The sequence below is a fragment of the Vombatus ursinus genome, unplaced genomic scaffold (assembly GCF_900497805.2).
Source record: "Vombatus ursinus unplaced genomic scaffold, bare-nosed wombat genome assembly UNPS02014810.1, whole genome shotgun sequence".
Taxonomy (NCBI): Eukaryota; Metazoa; Chordata; class Mammalia; order Diprotodontia; family Vombatidae; genus Vombatus; species Vombatus ursinus.
In genome coordinates, this window is record NW_020954588.1 from 50,227,870 (window position 1) to 50,245,738 (window position 17,869).

Below are 17,869 nucleotides of genomic sequence, written 5' to 3' on the forward strand. Positions count from 1 at the left end.
TAACAAGGACAATCTAAGCGTGGTGGGACTGGCTCAGAGCACCCCCTTGAGCCCTCTTTTGGGAGACGTGTTTTACATGGACAGGCCCATTGGCATGATGCAACAACTCCTTGCTGGTGGTTGTGGTGAGTGGGAGCAGCTGAGTCAGGGGTCGTTGCCCCTTCCCACAGAAGGCTGTGAGAATCATGGCAAGTCTTGACTCTGTTTCTTTGGAGTTGGTGCTTTGTTCATGACCTTGAGAGCTGAGGAGTTCTGGAGTCGATTCTGGCTACTCAGCAGGAGGCGGGCTTCTGGGAGGAGAAGATGACCACCAGACAGGCACATCTTGCTTCTGAAGGGTCCAGAGAGCTGGGCCTGGCCAGGAGAGCTGGGCTTGCTTGTTGCTCTGAAAGTATGAAGCTCAGGTGAATGGGAAGTCTGGGCTTATCTGTTTTCTTTCCCTCTCAGGGGCATAGAATGGGCATGATTGGTTATTTTATGTTTTAAGTATTGGTTAATGTGTGCTTATGAGGCTTTTGTATCTTGAACATTTCTTTTGTGGTGGAGGAAATAAATAGCTGCCCTATACTTAATATTTATTTTTCCTCTTGAATATCTTTCCTGAAAAAGGACCTTGCTTAATGCCTTTTGAGGAGATCCTGGACATGAACTAAAATTAAACCTTCGGTTTAAGGGATTTTCCTCTAATTTCTGTGTGGGAATATAACAAATCAGAGAGATAGACCTGATCGCTTTTTATTGTGGTCGGGCAGCTCTTGGTATGAATTTGGGACCTATGTAAGTCCAGAGCAGAGCCTTGCTGGGAAAGGGCTCTCCTTGCCCTATTAGTAAAATCTTAGGGGCATGTTCATGGTCAAGATGTTACCTCCAGCCCAGGGGGCCCTCTCTACCCATAGGGGCCCTGACTCCTGGCTCTAGCAGACTTGGGAGCCTGACCTCTAAAAGAGGGAGATCACTCTTTTCTCATATTCTCTGCCTCATTTTGCCCCTTAAACAAAGCTAAGATTTGTCTAATGTGTAGCATCTCCACAAAAGGGATGGGCAAGGTCCCTTCCTGAAAATTACTCAGTGTGTGAAGTAGCAGATATCAAGTCTTGGACCTGTTCATATCCACCTCAAAGGAAATGCTTAATGCACCCCAGGCTCAAGCACGTTGACAAATAAGTCAACGTGGTACCATAACACATTACTTTTCTTATATTCTCCCGGGGGTGAAGACTCCTAGGGGATTTTTGGGGCTGCTAAACAGGTACTTTCCTTTTACCTATGACTCAGGCTTTTTGGGTAGCTCACAAGTTGGGATCTCCTGGCAATCCATAGCCTGGCTTGGGCTTTCTTACCCATTACATCTGTACTAAACCTCTTGGGATGACCATCTCTTCTGAGAAGTTGTTGTTGGCCAGCCAGGACCTGGAAGGAGGCTCTTCTGATCTCTTTACAAGGTTGCCATCAAGATAAGGACCATCTACACTGTGGAGGAGAAACATAAAGCAGGAGAGGTAGCCAGCAACTTGAGCTCTAGTCTTGGATCTAGGCCAGCACGTATTCTCACTGCCATGTTGATGCAGTCACCATGGATGGTGCTGGGAAAGAGGGGAAGACATGGGGATCCCTGTTCCCTCCCCCTTTCTGGAAGTCCAAGGTAGAGCTGTCAGAGCCCCAAACCACCTGTTGAAAGAGAGGAAGAATGGAAATCATTTCTCCTTTTTTCACCTACTGAGTAGGCAACTTCTTGGCCCCATCGTCAATCTTCTTCAACGTAGCTCCCGGTGATGGTTAACAAAGAGATCTCCTAGGAGCCTCTACTCTGCATGTTCTTTAGCAAGGGTCCCCACCCCTGGTAGACTGTGGACCCTACACCACACATTCCTGGGATGTCCTCCATCATCCCCAGGTACAAGTCTTTTGGAGCTGAGCTAGGGCTCTCCCTGTAGAGCCAAGTGTTTGCCAGAACAAAAGTAGGAAAATCAGCCTGACTGTGCTAAGAGCATACAGACAAAATCTAAGCTGGAGGTGATGTAATTGTGAGGGTATTGAGGGATTGATTCACAAGGTACCCGAAGGAGGGGAAAGATGCCAGAGGCGTAGAAAAAGTCTTAGACTTATTAATATCCTCAAAAGATGACAGAAAGAACCCCAATAACTACCAGCCTATATGCCTACTTTCCCGTTTAGGCAAATTATTCATGAGAATCATCCACATGTGAATTGAGGGCATCCTTGATGAAGGAAGGAAACAAACATTTATTAAATACTTACTATGTTTGAATAGAGCACCAAACTTGGAGTCAGGAAGATTCATCTTCATGAGTTCAAATCTGGCCTCAGATACTTACCGCTGTGTGACCCTGGGCAAGTCACTTAACTCTGTTTTCCTCAGTTCCTCATCTATAAAATGAGCTGGAGAAGGAAACGGCAAATCACTTCAGTATCTTTGCCAAGAAAGACCCAAATAGGGTCCCAAAGAGTAGGACATAGCTGAAACAACTGAACGACAACAATGTTCCAGGCACTCTGCTAAGTGTTTTACAAACATCTCATTTGAAAGGTAGGTGCTATTATTAGCTCCATCTTACATTTCAGGAAACTGAGGCGAACAGATTGAATGACTTGCCTAGGCTCACACGTAAGTGTCTGATTTTATGGATTTGAACTCAGATCTCCATGACATCAGGTCCAATGTGTCACTTAATTGCCTCCAGATGAAGATGTCGGTAGAGAACATTTTTTTACAGGGACCTTCTGCAGTAGACTCCATCTTTACCATTTCACAGTGGATTGAATGTTGCAGAGAAATCAAGACTCCTCCTCCCAATGCTTATTGTTTGTTGATTATAGAAAAAAAACCCATCTGATTTTGTAGAACAAAAAGGCCTCTTTACAAAGAAGTGTCTTCAAAATCACTTGAGACTCTTTGTAAGATAATGCAACCCTATGCTGAGAGGATGCTGGATTCCCAGAGTCCTCTCTGTCTCTCTCTGTCTCTCCTTTCTGTCTGTCTGTCTGTCTGTCTCTCTCTCTCTCTCTGGGTTCCAGGGACTCATCCCTCCTGATAGGACTGTGAGGTTAATGAGGGTAAGGAGCATGGTAGATTCATGGTAGGTGGGTGGGTTGGTGGATTGATTGGGGAATCACAAAAGATGTCAAACTGAGGCTCTGAGAGGAAATACAACTTGGCTGAACACAGATCTGGGGTTTTACCTGAGATCTTCTGCCTCTAAGTCCATTGGCCTTCCATAACACCACATTTCCTTGTTCTAGTTTAATGAAAAGGAGGAAAATGGTAACCATATCTTCTGTTTGCCCAGCACCTTTCACTAAGGAGATAGCCTAGTGGTTGGAACTAACTTGCCCAGTCTCTAACTCCCCATAGCTACAGGACCAGGATTTCCTGGTGAAAGGATTATGCAACCCTCATCTGGATGGCATCATAAAGAAAGGTTGTAAAAACTTCCTGGTGGGCTTCAAGAACAGGTTGGACAGCTCCTTCTGGGATGTATGGGAGGTATTCTGCCCACACAGGGGGATGGGCTGGAAGACCTTGAGGGGCCCCTTCTAACCTTGGGTTTTTGTGTACATAAGAGTTCTCTCTCAACCATTCCATTTTATGGATAAGGAAAGACATTGCCGCCATCTTACTTTAGGCTACTGCAATTGTTGAAATGAGAACCAAGGAGCCCCAGGTGAAGGCCACGGATGCATGTCTTTCTATCCATTATCAAATGAGAGGGTCAGGGTAGTGCAGTAGAAAGCCTATGAGTCAAAGGACCTGGGTTTGAATCCCAGTTCTGTAATTTACTAGCTGGGTGACCTTGGGCAAATTGCTTCACTTCTTTGGGCTTGACTTTCCTTATCTGTGAAATGAACACAAGGTGATCTTGAATCCCAGGGATGAGGAGAGGAGGATGAGAGAGTTTCTTAGCCAGAGTGTTCTAAGGTCCTGAAGATACCAGGCCTTGGGTGACCTTGGCTCTTGTTCTTTGGTACTTGAATGGCTTTTTCTGGATGCCTGCAGTACCTTCTTGGACTATGGACTAGGTGTTGGGGATGCCAAGAAAGGTGAAACCTTGGCCCCTGCCCTCCAGAAGCTCACCTTCTAATGGGGGAGCCATGCAGATAATTGTGTACATGCAAATATAGACCCTGGAAATGGGAGGTAATCTCCAAGAAGGCATTAGCAGCTGGGGGTGGGGGTGGGGAGGGGATGGGTTGGGAAAAGCCTCCTACACCAGGAGCTGAGTCTCGAGGGCAGCCAGGGAAGCTACACAGGAAGCAGAGGGGAGGAAACACTGGGCTACCCAGCTATATACACAACACAAAGTATACAGAAGGTGACCCTTGGACATGATCAAGAAAGGTTTTCTTGAGGCAGTCCTGACTGACCTGGGCCTTGAAGGGGGTCGGGGATTTCAAGAGGCAGAGGAGGAGGGGAGCCTAGTGAGCCCCAAGTCCTGAATGCTGCCAGGGCATCATCTCAGCCCTGCTGAGCCTGAGTGCTTTTTCCCATCTGGTGTCATTTCAGGTACTTCCATGTCATTGTCATCCTGGTGGTGCTTTTGAGTCTTCTCTTGGGAAGCTTCCTCAATACACAAGTCAGCTTGCTGATCCCGTAAGTTGGTCGTTGACACAGAGGTGCTCTTGGGGGGCTTGACCCACAGGATTGTCAGCTGATATTAATCCCCTAGCTTGCACAAGAGGCAGTGGCGTAGGGAGAAGAGAGTTTGCCTTTCTTTTTAGAGTTAGAGGATCTGAGTGTGGGACCTAGCTCTCTTCCTTATCCACTATTTGTGACCTTGGACAGACTCCTTCACCTCTCTGGTCCTGTTTTTCCATTTGTAAAACAGTGGGGTTGGTTCAGTCTTTTCAGTTGTGTCTGACTCTGTGACCCCATTTGGGGTTTTCTTGGCAAAGATACTGGAGTAGTTTGCCATTTCCTCCTCCAGCTCATTACAGATAAGGAAACTGAGGTAAACAGGGTAAAGTGACTTGCCCAGAATCATACTGTTAGTAAGTATCTGAGGTCAGGTTTGAACTCAGGTCTTCCTGACTCCAGGCCCCATGCTCTGTCCACTACACCACCTAACTGCCCCAGATGTACTTCCTTCTGGCTTCAATTGAAAGACCCCTTTGAGCAGAAGTAGCTTTGTTGAATCAGTTGGGCCAGCTTGGGGTAGCAGGGGTACTGCCAGTCTGGCACGAGCTTTGTCAGCAGAAAGATGGATGCTTCAGAGTCTGTGGGTTCATGGTGAGTCAGAGGCACAGGGTTAGGCTTACTTCAAGGTGGTGTTGGATTTAGGGAAGAGAAAATGCCTGATTGATTGCTTGAGACCCATGGTGTAGGTTTGAGTGCCCCTTCCCCAAATCATTTTCCCTCTGAAGTCCCAGCCCTTCTCACCCCACGCTCATTGCCTTGCTCTGAAATAGCCCCAGGTTATCTGTGAAGAAGCCACTGTAGAACTGTCTAAACATTGAGTTCAGTTCGGGTCCTTCAGTGCCTCTGTGATCTCTGCCTGTGCCTCGTACCAAGCAGGGGCCGAAGTGTTGCTCACCCTAGCCCCTTCTTGCTAAGGAGAGTCTCGGAACCTGACTAGCCAAGCTGGTTCTTCAACAAAATTCATCAACCAAAAAAGCATTTATCAAGCACTTACTATGTGCTAGGTAGGCATCATGCTCAGTGCTGGGGATATAGAGAAAGACCAAACCACGAAAACCCAGCCCCTGCCCTCAAGAAGCTTTCGCTCTAGCTGGAGGAACAAGAAGCCTTTCCAGCTTGGTATGACTTAGGAGAGCCTGGGTTTCTTTGGCTCAGCCTTCAAAGACCCAGAATCACCTCCATGCTCCTATGAGGAGCCAGTGGAAGATTTTACTGGAGGGCTTGACTCCTACAAATTTATGAAATTCCTAAAACCTCACCCGTACAACATTCTGAAAAGCACAAAGCCTCAAAATTTGCCTTTCAAGTTAGAGACAGGACAAGAATTGGAACAGAGGGATCAGATAGTGTGGGCTAGCTGGGGTTGAGGATGGGCAGATTGAGATCTGATTCAGTTAGGGGTACAGGGTGAGGCCAGGGTGATAACTAATGTATCACGAAATGGACAGACCATAAAAGGGAGGAGTATCTCAGAGGTTGGCACAATGCCAAGCACATGGTTAAGTGCTTAATAAATGCTTATTGGTTGGCTGATTGACAAAAGGTGATCTGAGAGAACAGGAGGGTGGAGGAGAAAATAAGAGTGAAGACCGGGTTTAATGTGAGTGAAGGAGTGGGAAGGTTGGAAGGACAGAGAAAGGCATTTCAGGAGATGTAGAGATAGAATCCACAAGACTTGGCAACTGGTCATCTATATGGGATGAGGAAGAATGGGGAATCTAAGATGATTCTAGGTTGCAAACCCAGAGACTAGAAGGATGTTGGGACCCTCAGCAGAAACAGGGAAGTTCAGAGGGTAACGAGTCCCGTTTTGGACGTGTTGAGTCTGGGCTGCCTCCAGGCAGAGATGACCAGCAAGCAGTGGGAGTTCTGGACAGGGATGGGCTGGAAGAATTCTCAGTCAAGGTTTTCTTTCATCCATAGTGAACAATAACAACATTAGATAGTGATAGAAGCTATCTTCCATTCTTCTCTCCCCAGTCTCTTCAGTGGCCAGGAGTCCTTCCACCCTGTGACCAATGTCATGTTCCTCAAGACCCACAAGACCGCCAGCAGCACCGTTATAAACATCCTGTACCGGTTCACAGAGAAGTGGAATCTCACGGTGGCCCTGCCTGCAGGGCAGCTTTTCCATCTGGGTTATCCCTGGCTCTTCCTGACCAAGTATGTGGAGGGATTCAAATCCCTGAATGGGACCTTCAACGTCATGTGCAATCACCTGAGGTTTAACCCCACAGAGGTGAGGTCCATGCTCCATGCTGCCCTCCCCCCGACCCCAGCAGATGTGGTCCCACCCGTGAGCTTGGCTCAAGCTGGGTACCAGTGAGCATCAGTGGGGAGCTGGGTGGAGAAGTCATGGAGGTAGTCATTCTACTAACAGTAGGAAGCTGAATAAGGCAGGTTAATGAGGGAGAATGCTTCTGGGGTTGATCTGGAATGGTGACCTGTTACTGAGAGCCCCATTCTTGGTCAGAATTTTAGGAGGGGGAAGGAATAGATTTGGGTGATGCCGGATCACTACGCAGGGAAGGCGACTGTGAATGGGGAAGGATCCGATTTTGAGGGTCAGCGAGTTAGCGTGGAAGGGGACCTTAGAGGAAAAGGATCATGGATCATAGCATTAAAGCTGGAAGGGACCATGAAGGGTATTGAGTGCAGTCCTCTCATTTTACAGATGAGGAAACTGAGGCTTAGAGACAGGTTTTTACAGCTAGTGTCTGAGTCAGGATTTGAACTCAGGCCTTCCCGAATTCAAGTCCAGTACTTGATCCATTGCCTCAAATCAAGGGCCTTGAGATCATTCCTAATAGTCACAGCACTCCCCCTGTTAGAATACAAGCTCCTTGCAGGCAGGGGCTATTTTACTTTTGTCCTTGTATCTCTAGAGCCCAGCACTGTGCCTGACACACAGTAGGAGCTTATAAATAAACTAGGGATTGGTTGCTAGGTTGACTGAGAGCTTGCAGAAGAAAAGGCTTAGGGAAACATGATAACTTTTAGCAGGAGCCCATGTTGTCTTTCTCATTTGCTGTGAGCTTCTTAAGGGCAAGGGCCCTGTTTTTGCCTTTCTTTGTGTCTGTAGAGCTTAGCATAGTACCTGACACACAGCAGGTGTTTCATAAATGCTTGTCGATCGATTGATTGCTATGTGGCCTCCACAACTTCCTCCCTGGACCCTTTATCCCTTTCCTTCTACATCTTGGGTTTTTGTGCGGCTGCTGCCCTGGCAGTCTTTCTGGCTGCCAGGCTAAGCCCCTTTTCTAGTCAGCCTATCTTCAGGTGCCAGTCAATCAACCTAGAGTTCCAGACTACATGTAACCACGTAATATGTGCAATTACCAGCTCTTAACCAGGACTTGGCCAAGTCAGGTGGTGTGGAGACAGTAAGGCCTGAGATCACAACTTACCACAGACGCTGACTACCTGTGTGACCCTGGTCACTTTAACCTCTGCCTGCCTCAGGTTCCTCATCTGTAAAATGGGGGCCATGATAGCACCTATCTCACACGGTTGTGGCGAAGATGAGCTATGATAACATACACAAATGTTTGTTGATTGACTGATTATCAACCTGGTCCCTAAAGCTGCCTGCCTCGGGCTTTAAGCCATCCTTTACCTCTCTCCTTGTCCCTCCTGGAGGAGGGAGCTTTGGAACCTTAAAGTGGCTTTATAAACGCAGGCTATTGTCATTATCTGTTCCTTCTCACAGATGACATTGGCCTGGCTTATCTTCCTATTTTGAAGGCTCTGACCCCCATTGGGATAGGGACAGGGGCTGGACCCGTGATTTCATTGGCATAAGGAACTCCCAGGTGAGGAAAAACCCTCTACTAGCGGCAGGCTGTAACCTTCTGTGTTACTTAGAGTCTCAGAGAGTTTCTTAACACACTGAGGAGTGATGTGACTTGCCCAGGGTCATACAGCCAGTCTGAGACAATACTTGAACCCAGGTCTTCTCGGCTGTGAGGGCAGCTTTCTATCTGCTATACCACACTGCTTCTGTGGGACTTTCTGCTAAACTCCTGCTTCTATTCTGAGAGAGGCTGGGCTAATTTGGAGAATATAGATGAGTGATGAACCCTTCCCCCAGTAAATGATCTCCTGGCTCAGGGGGCCGGTAACTTCGAGGACTCTTCGAGACTTAGAGATTGCATGGATATTGAGGAGTTACACGCCTTAATGAGGATCATGCATCTGCTCTGTGCTGGAGGCTGCCCCTCACTTGTTCTTTTCTTCTATTGAGCTTAAATTGTCTGTAGCTTCTGTTTACTGATCTTTGATCCACCCTCTGTATCTACATGGGGTAAGTCTACCTTTTCTATATGATAAGTCTTCAAATATTTGAAGACAGTTTGGATTTCCCCTCCCACCTTCCCATCTGTTGGGTAACATCCCCGCTTCCTTCAGCTGTTGACCTTTGTATGGCTTGGTTTCGAGCTTCTGTAGAATCTTGGCGTCTTTCCTCTGAACTCATTCCAGCTCTTTTATGATTCAGGTATCCTTCTGAGGGAGAGGCTGCATAGCCTCCTTTCATCACTATCTTACAGGGTCAGTCATGTCTTGAATACACAGCAACGAATGCCAATTTCTACTCCCTGTAAGATAACCTTTTTGTCCTTTGCCCAGTGAAATGGAAATTACCTGGCAGAAGGAGCTGCTTCCCTGCAGCCCAAGGCACACAGATTACTGTTTTGTGGGCAAAAAACCCACAGATTTTTAGGAAAACTGTTGATTGGCCCTTCCCATTCCGTGAGTATCCTTTACTTATCTTTCTATTTTCCTATTGCTAGCACTTCAAAAAAGGCGCTGTCTGTAAATCTGTCTAAGGAAATGCTTTGGACAACAGTTCAATCCAACCTAGTTCCTGGAGTCAGAAAGACCTCAGTTCAATTCCAGCCTCAGACACGTACTAGCTGTGTGTCCTTGGACACTTACCCACTGCCTGCCTCAGTCTCCTCATCTGTAAGATGGTGATAATAATAGCCCTTATCTTCCAGGGGTGTTGTGAGGACCAAATGAAATAATGTTTATAAAGTGTTTTGCAAACCTAATGTACTGTATGATCGCTATTATTGTTTTTATTATTAATCTGACAAACATTTATTAAGTGCCCACTATGTGCCAGGCACCATCCTAGGTGCTGGGGATACAAAGACCAAATTGAATCGATCTCTGCCCTTAAGGAGCTTCCATTCTAATGGGGGAACACAACATGTGTTGCGATAAATAAATACAACATGTCTGCACAATCATTTTGCCCCAGGAAGGGGCAAGGGGGGGAAGGGAAGGAGCGTTGAAAGGTTTTCAGATCCTTTTATTTACCTTTTTTCCTTTCAGCTTCAAAGTAACCCTGGGAGGTAAGAGCCATTTTAAAGATAAGGACACTGAGGCTTTTTGAGGTGAAGTTAGAGAGGCAATATGGTCCAATGGAAAGATCTCCAGTTGTGGAGTTACGGGCCCTGGGTTCAAATTCGGGCTTGGTACTTACTAGCTATAGTCTATGTTTGATTCTCTCCACTGTCACTACCCTGGCCCCCAGGTTCCTTCTCCTTAGTGCCCCCTTTCTACTCTAGATCTGTGACCCCGAGTTTGTGAAAAAAACCTGAAGGACTATACACAAGTCAGCTGCTATGATGACGATGGAACCCAATCGACCTACCATAATTGTGGTTGTTACAAGCCAGGAATGAAATGGGTCTTTTGAGCATGAGGTGAACCTTGGGATTGGGGGCCAGGGAAAGAAACAGGATAAAGCCAAGGGTGGGGGAGTGGGGAGATTTTGTACACATGAAAAGTAGACAGAACATTTATTTAAAAAAAAAAACCTCGTATTTTTGTTTCTTTTCTTTTTTTCTTTTTGGTGAGGCAGTCGGGGTTAAGTGACTTGCCCAGGGTCACACAGCTAGTAAATGTGAAGTGTCTGAGGCTGGATTTGAACTCAGGTCCTCCTGACTCCAAGGCTGGAGCTCTAGCCACTGCACCACCTAGCTGCCCCGCTATTTTTGTTTCTATATCACCTTCATTTCATCTTCATCTTCTGAGAGAGCCATCCCTTGTAATAAAGAATAAAAATGAAAGACCACCTCCCAAACACCCAGTTCAGGAAAACTAACCAAACTATTGACCAAGTGTGATGGTTTGTGAGTCTTTGCCTGTGAACCCCCACTGCGCCGGCTGCGCCGTGCACTCTCCTCCTATAAGGAGCAGGCTGCCAGAGTCATACTTACCAGTCTTCGGTCCCCAACCGGATAAACACAGAGACGAGCCTACCAGGAGGTGCCAACACCCGAGGTTTATTCAGAGGCCATCACAGCAAGGCCAAGCAGGAAGGCCATAGCAAGAGAGCAGGAGCAAAGAGAGTGCTTGCTCCGACCACGACCGTTCCTTAAGTACCTCTTAGCCCCTCCTCCTCAGCCCGCCTACTAGTCAATGATTGTAGGGTCAGATACCAGAAGGGGATGTCTGAGTTTAGCGCACCAAGGGAGAGGAAGTGACGCAGGAGGCTAGGACCGGATACAGGAAGGAGGCGTCTGGGATTAGTGCATAGACAGAGTACGTGACCTAGGAAGTCAGGAAGGAGGCGTCTGGGGTCCGTGCTACACAAAGGGAAGGTACGTGACCCAGGAAGTCAGGAAGGACACAGGAAGGAGGCGTCTGGGGTTGACGTTGCACTTAGGGAGGGGACTAAGCAAAGGGAACTCCTTCTCTGCCGTCCCACTCCCACGTGGCACAGCCCCCTGCCTCAGGAGCACAAGCTCTGGCTACTTCCTTGAATTCTGTTCCTTCCCCAGCTTCATAGCACTGCCCACTGCCTCGGGAGCGTGAGCTCCGGTTACTTCTCCGTATCCAGTTCCCATCCCAGTTCACCACAACTGTCACTTGGCAGTAGCCAACATCAGACAGTCCCTCACACCTGACCTTGGCCAAAAGTGAGCAATGGGCATTTTCTTATCTTTTGGTGGGCAAGCTTGGTCACTGGTGTTGGTCTGTGACCAGGCATTTATAAAGTACCTATTATGTGCCAGGCACTGTGCTAAGCACTGAGAATGCAAAGAAAGATGAAAACGAGGTCTCGACCATGCATGAGCTCACATTCCAATGGGAGAAAAAGCATGCAAATAACAGTTTGCTACACAGTGTTACACAGAATAAATGAGAGGTAACTGGAGAGGGCTGGTACTAGAAGAGTGTGTGTGTGTGTGTGTGTGTGTGTGTGTGTGTGTGTGTGTGCGTGTGTGCAGTTGTATTTGATTTATCCTTCTAAAAAATATTTTGTTTTAATCAACCAAGCCCTGCCTTCTTATCCTCCCATCCCAAGCTGCCACCCCCCCCCCCACTCCAATAACTCAAGAAAAACAGAACCCATTGTGAACATGCACGGTCAATCAAAACACATTTCCACATGGGCTGTGTCCTAAAACTCTTTTTCTCATTCTCCATTCTGAATCCCTCGCCTTTTTCAAGACGTGAATAGCATATTTCATCACTGGAACTTTGGAATCCTGGTTGGTCTTTAGCATTGTAAGCACAGTAGTATTTCATCTCATTTATATACCATAACTTGTTCAGCCATTCTCCAGTTTATGGGCCGCTCCATCAGATTCCCGTTCTTTGCCACCTCAAAAAGGACCATAAATGTACATCCTTAGAGTTTGCTTAGGACTAATTCCTTCCTTAAACTCTCCCCCCAATTCCCCCAACTTCCTTCTCCCCTTTCCCTCATATTTCACTGTTGAATGAAATGTATTTCTGTATTCAGCTGTGTGTGTGTGTGTGTGTGTATGTATGTGTGTAATTCCTTCTTTTGACCAATTCACATGAGAGTGAAGTTCAAGGGTTAGTCCTTTTCCCCTCCCCTCTTTTCTTCTTGTTTGTGGAGGTGCGCTTGTGCACTCTCGACACACAAAATAATTTCCCCTAACTTTCCTTTCTCTCCCTTCTCCTCCCCAGGCTCCAGTGTATTCCTCTTCCTCTCTCTTTCCATCCATTTTTTAAGCTCATCAGGACACAGCAGAGCCATTCCTAAGTCTTGACTATTTAGACACTCCCTATGAACCCTGATGACGATATGGATGGGGTGGGGAGTCACGTGTATTATATCCTTCCATTTGAATGGAAGTAGTTTATCCTCTGGCCCTGTATCCTTGTTCATTCACGTTTACTTTTTTATGTTTCTCTTCACTCTTGTATTTGACCTTCAACGTTTCTCCATGGCTCTGGTCTTTCATTAGGAAATGCTTTATTTTGTTAAAGGTTCATTTTTTCCTTCTGTAGCATTACACTCAGTTTTGCTGGGTAAGTTATTCTTGGTTGTAAGCCTATATCTTTTGTCTTCTGGAATATCATATTCCAAATTCTCAGTTCCTTCATTGTGGTGGCTGCTAATCGTGTGTGATCCAAATAGTGGCTCGTCAGTACTTGGATTCTTTCTTTCAGGAAGCTTGCAGTATTTTTTCTTTGACTCGGAAGCTCTGGATTTTCGCTAGGATATTCCTGCGAGTTTTCATACGGTGGTGTCTTTCAGGAGCTCACAGCTTCTTCCTCTTTCCACTTTGCCCTCTGGCTCTGAGAAATTCAGGTAGTTTTCTTTGAAGATTTTTGGAAACACGATGTTTAGGCTTTTTTTTTTTTTGTTCATGGGCTCCAGAGAATTCATTAATCTTATTTTTTTTTCTCCTCAATCTGTTTTCTGGGTCAGTTGTTTTTGCGATGACATACCCTGTGTTCTTTCTATTTCTCAGTCTTCTGACTTCTCATGGAGTCACTGGCTTCTATTTGATCCATGTGAATTTTCAGGAAGAACTTTACTTGGGGTTTTGTAACTCTGGTGCCAGGCTGTTAACCTCCTTTCCCAATTCTTTCTTCCATAGCTCTCATTTATTTTCCAATCCTCATTCCATTTATTAACTTTTTAAACTTTCCTTTTTTTAAACTGTTGCCTCATCCCTACCACATACTCTGCATTTGTGCCTGAGCTGTGCTTTGGTCTGAGGCTTTGCTCGTAGGTGTTCTGGGGTCATTCTCCTCTTCTCCGTTTGTGTCTGGAGGGTCCCTGCCACGTTAGCTCTGAGCTCCTTGTGGTGAGGTTCCTGCTTTGTTTGCCCGTTCTTTTAGCCTTCTGCCTCACTCTGGACTTGATGTCAGGGCTTTGCTCTGCAGCCCCTGTGGAGGGAACATCTGGGCTGCCTCCTGGTGCTGCTTTCTTGGTGTATTGAGTGTTGCTTTTGTGGGGTCTCAGGGCCAGGCTGGTGTTTCCCATGCAGGGCAGAGTCTGATTGCTGCCTCCAGATCTGAGCTCTCTGAGTTCCTGACCTGGGTTTGGGTCTGAACATGAGAAGATGCTGCTGCTGGCTTAGAGCAGCCCAACTGTAGGCTTTCCTTTGCCCTGGTGTTTCCTCTGCAGGCTGGGCTAGATTCTGGGAATGAGATCCAGCTCTGGGCCTGGGGTTTGAGTCACAGTAATGCTGCTGCTGGCTTCTGAACACCCTCCTTTCTTGGTCCACTGCCCAGGTAGGGCCTCCTTACCTGGACATATCACCCCTGTGTGCAGGTCTGCCTCTCAGTTCTCTCTGAATCTGTTACTTGGATCTGAGGAGTGGGTGACAAAGTTTCTGGTTCTCCCCTGTTCCCCATTTCAGGGTCCCAGTATGGGCATGACCTAATACGAGTCTGGGACCTCCTCTTGTCCTGGCACTCAGACTCTCCCTGGGTGTTAGAGAGCTAGCATGTGGTGTGCTCCTGGCCCAACTCCATCCCCAGTGTCCCCAGTCCTTCTCAGTCTCCTTATGTCGAGCTGGGCTGGACAGACAGCTCTGACTCCTTCTGGATTTCCCAATCAGGATTTGGTCTGTTGCATTTTTTAGATGTGTTTAGAAGAGTTTTGAGGAGGAGAAGTCACTTTGCCTCTTGGCTCTGCCTCCTTCTCCTGAGTCTTGAGGAAAGTCAGGAAATCTAGGAAGCGGGGACAAGAGGGAAAGCGTTCCAGGCATCAGGGACAGCCAATGCAAAGGCAGGAAGACAGGAGATGCAGCCAAGGTAGCAGAGGAGCATTGGAGATTAGTCAGAGAGGAGGAGTGATAGGTAGGATCAAACTGCTGGAGAAAGAAGAATGCACACAGAAGGGTCAGTCTTGGCAAGGAGAAGGGCCACCTTGTAAAGCAAGATAGGAATGATGGAGGATGGACAGAAAGCATCTGAGAGATGTGAGATGAGGAAAGGGAAAGGGAATAAGCATTTACATGGTGCCTACTGCGGGCCAGGCACTTTACAAATATTATCTCCTTTGATCCTCACAAAAATCCTGTGAGGTTGGTGCTACTATTATCCCCTTTTTACAGTTGAGGAAACCGAGGCAAACCGAGGTCAAGTGATGACACTGAGAGGGTGGAGAGGACAGGTGCCATGGGAGCCGACGAGACTTGAGGAGGGATGGAAGGATTTGGAAGAGCCAAGATGGGAGAGTGAATCAGCTCCTGTGGATCATTTGTACCCAATGCTTTGGGACCTGATGGAACATACTGGTGGAGGGGGAGCAAGTGTGAGGGTGTTGGCCTGGGAGAGAACTGAAGGGTGCAGGGATTGGCGATCGTGGGAGGACGACAGGGTTCTGTGCACTCCTCTTGGTTCATTCTCTTAGTTCACATCATTCCCATCATAACGTAGATGATAGCTAGCACATTTCTCCTCAGGTCCTTGCACAGGCCGCCGCAGGGGTGGGGTGGGGGTTGACGTCTGGATAGTGGCTGCAGCCCTCAGAGAGTGATTTCCCCAGGAGGGTGCTTGACCCTTTGCTCGAGGTCTCTCAGCCTGGGTTAGGTGTCCTCTGCCAGGAGGCCTGACCCAGGGTCTTTTTCGGGCTCTGAGCATCCCTTCTCGGGATCAAGCAAGCCTGCTCATGGTCTTTTCTTTTTTTTTTTTCCTCCCCCAAAGGTACAGAAAGTGATGCCAAACAACACTTTCTACTTTTCCATATTGAGGAACCCAATTTTCCAGCTGGAGTCCTCTTTTGTGTATTACAAAGGATATGTGCCTGCTTTTCAGAAGATGAAAAGCCTGAATGAGTTTTTGGCATCTCCACTGAGGTACTACAATGAAAACGTATCTATAAGAAACACGTATGCCAGGAACAACATGTGGTTTGACTTTGGCTATGATAACAACAAAAGTGGCAAAGACTACGTGCGGGGGGTGATCACGGAGATCCAGCAGCAGTTTCAGCTCATCCTGATTTCTGAGTATTTTGATGAGTCCATGGTCCTCCTGAGAAACACCTTGCACTGGGATCTGGATGACGTGGTCTACTTCAAGCTAAACTCGCGGAGTGAGAATACGATCCAGAACCTGACCAGGGAGAGCCAGGAGAAAGTGAAGGAGTGGTGTGCTTTGGACTGGGAGCTTTACCAGCATTTCAACAGGACCTTCTGGCAGAAGATCAGGGAGGTCATTGGGCTGAAGAAACTGCTGAAGGAAGTGGCTCTCTTGAGGGAAAGGCAGCGGGAGCTCATGGACATATGCATCCAGGATGGGGAGCCAAAGAATAAGACACAAATCAAAGACGCGAGGCTCAGGCCCTACCAGTCTGGGCAGGCCAGCATCCTGGGCTACAATCTCAAACAACATTTAGACAATGAGACCATGGCCATGTGTCGCAGGATGGTGATGCCTGAGATACAGTACATGTCCCACTTGTACTCTCAGCAATTTCCCACAAATCCCCCCAAGAACATCAAGTTGCAGTGATGGAAAAGTGATTGCCCTCCTTACCTGGCACACCATTCACTCCAAAAGGAATACTCCATAGCTAACATGGAAGAATCAGACGGATGGACCCGATGATGGAATTTTAAGTCTGATTGCTTTTCCCCCCCTTGACTAAACTTATGACTTCATTGGGATAGGGACCTTCCAGTAAGGAAACTCCCTCTACCAATGCAGACCTTGCCATTGTTCTGAAATTCAGTCTTAGAGAGCTGCCTAGGGCACTGAGAGGTTAGGTTACTGGCCCAGGGTGACATAGCCAGGATGTGTCAGTCAGGACTCGAACTCAGGTCTTTCTGGACTTTAGGCCAGTTTTCTATGTGTCATATTACACTGATTGCTTACAGGCTGGAAAATATAGATACTAAGTAACTTCTACTGTGTAAAACACATGCTTTGAAAAAATTTTGTTGAAAAGATTTTTAGCTCGAGGGATCTGTCATTCAGTAGATCAACAAGTCTGGATTAAGTGCTCACTATTGCCAAGCACTGTGAGGATAAAAAGAAAGGCAAAAAGGTGGTCTTGGGGCTCAAGAAACTCATGTTCTCACAGGGGTGGGGAACCTGCCGCCTCGAGGCCACATGTGGCCTGCTAAGTCCTCAAGCGCAGCCCTTTGACTGAATCCAAACATCCCAGAACACATCCCCTTCATAAAAGGATTTGTTCTGTGGAACTGTGACTCAGTCAAAAGGCCGCCCCCGAGGACTTAGAGGGCCACATGTGGCCTTGAGGCTGCTGGTTCCCCACCACCGTGTGTAATGGATTCTAATGTTATGAGAAATAATGTTTTAATTTAAAGAATAAATGGTTAAACCTTGGACATGTTTGAACCTTGGTCTTGATTTCACAAATACTCTCTAGAGTGATCACAATAGATGGAACATTCTTTGTTACTGGTCATTCCAGTGTGCAGGTTTCTGCCAACCACCATTTCTGTTTCTATGATAAAACAATGACTGAGGTTCATTCATAATGGTCCATTCTGTGACATCCTAAATGCCTTTGGAATCAAGGCAGGTTTAAAATGTGGCCAGCATAGCTTATAAAACCACACTGGCATCTCAAGGCCACAAGTGGGTCCTCAGAAGCCGCTGCTTTTAATATATTTCTGAGAGGGAATCCTTTCAGCAACACCCCCAACAAATGGTCATCCAGTGTATGTTTTGAACACCTTCAGTAATGAGGAACTCAGTACATATCAAGGCAGTGTCCAACAGGTGTAAGTATTGAGAAGCTTTTCTTTGTATCCAGTTGAAATCTGTCTCTATGGTACTTCGATCCCCTGGCACCAGCCCTCACTTATGGGGCCAAGTCAAAGAAATCTAATCCCTCTTCCACATGACAGCTTCCAAGTACTTGCTGGCACCTCTCAAGCTCTTCCAAAGTCTTCTCTGGTCCAGAATAAACATCTGCTGTGCCTTTGCCTGACCTCTATAGCACAGCTCTGTTTGTTTTCC

At 47.0% G+C, this 17,869-nt stretch overlaps 1 protein-coding gene across 2 annotated transcripts in view; it reads left to right on the top strand.

Annotated features, from left to right (window-relative positions):
- The window catches only part of GAL3ST2 (galactose-3-O-sulfotransferase 2), a 48,651-nt gene extending 31,616 nt beyond the window's left edge, over window positions 1-17,035 (top strand). Inside the window, exons 2-4 of one of the 2 annotated variants that reach the window (XM_027876026.1) lie at window positions 4,523-4,609; window positions 6,635-6,893; window positions 15,584-17,035. In XM_027876026.1, coding sequence (XP_027731827.1) covers window positions 4,523-4,609; window positions 6,635-6,893; window positions 15,584-16,393 — 1,156 coding nt within the window. In that variant the 3' untranslated portion in view covers window positions 16,394-17,035. The remainder of the gene's footprint in view (window positions 1-4,522; window positions 4,610-6,634; window positions 6,894-15,583) is intronic. The other variant, XM_027876027.1, reaches the window with a different exon arrangement.
- Window positions 17,036-17,869: the final 834 nt, after the last annotated feature.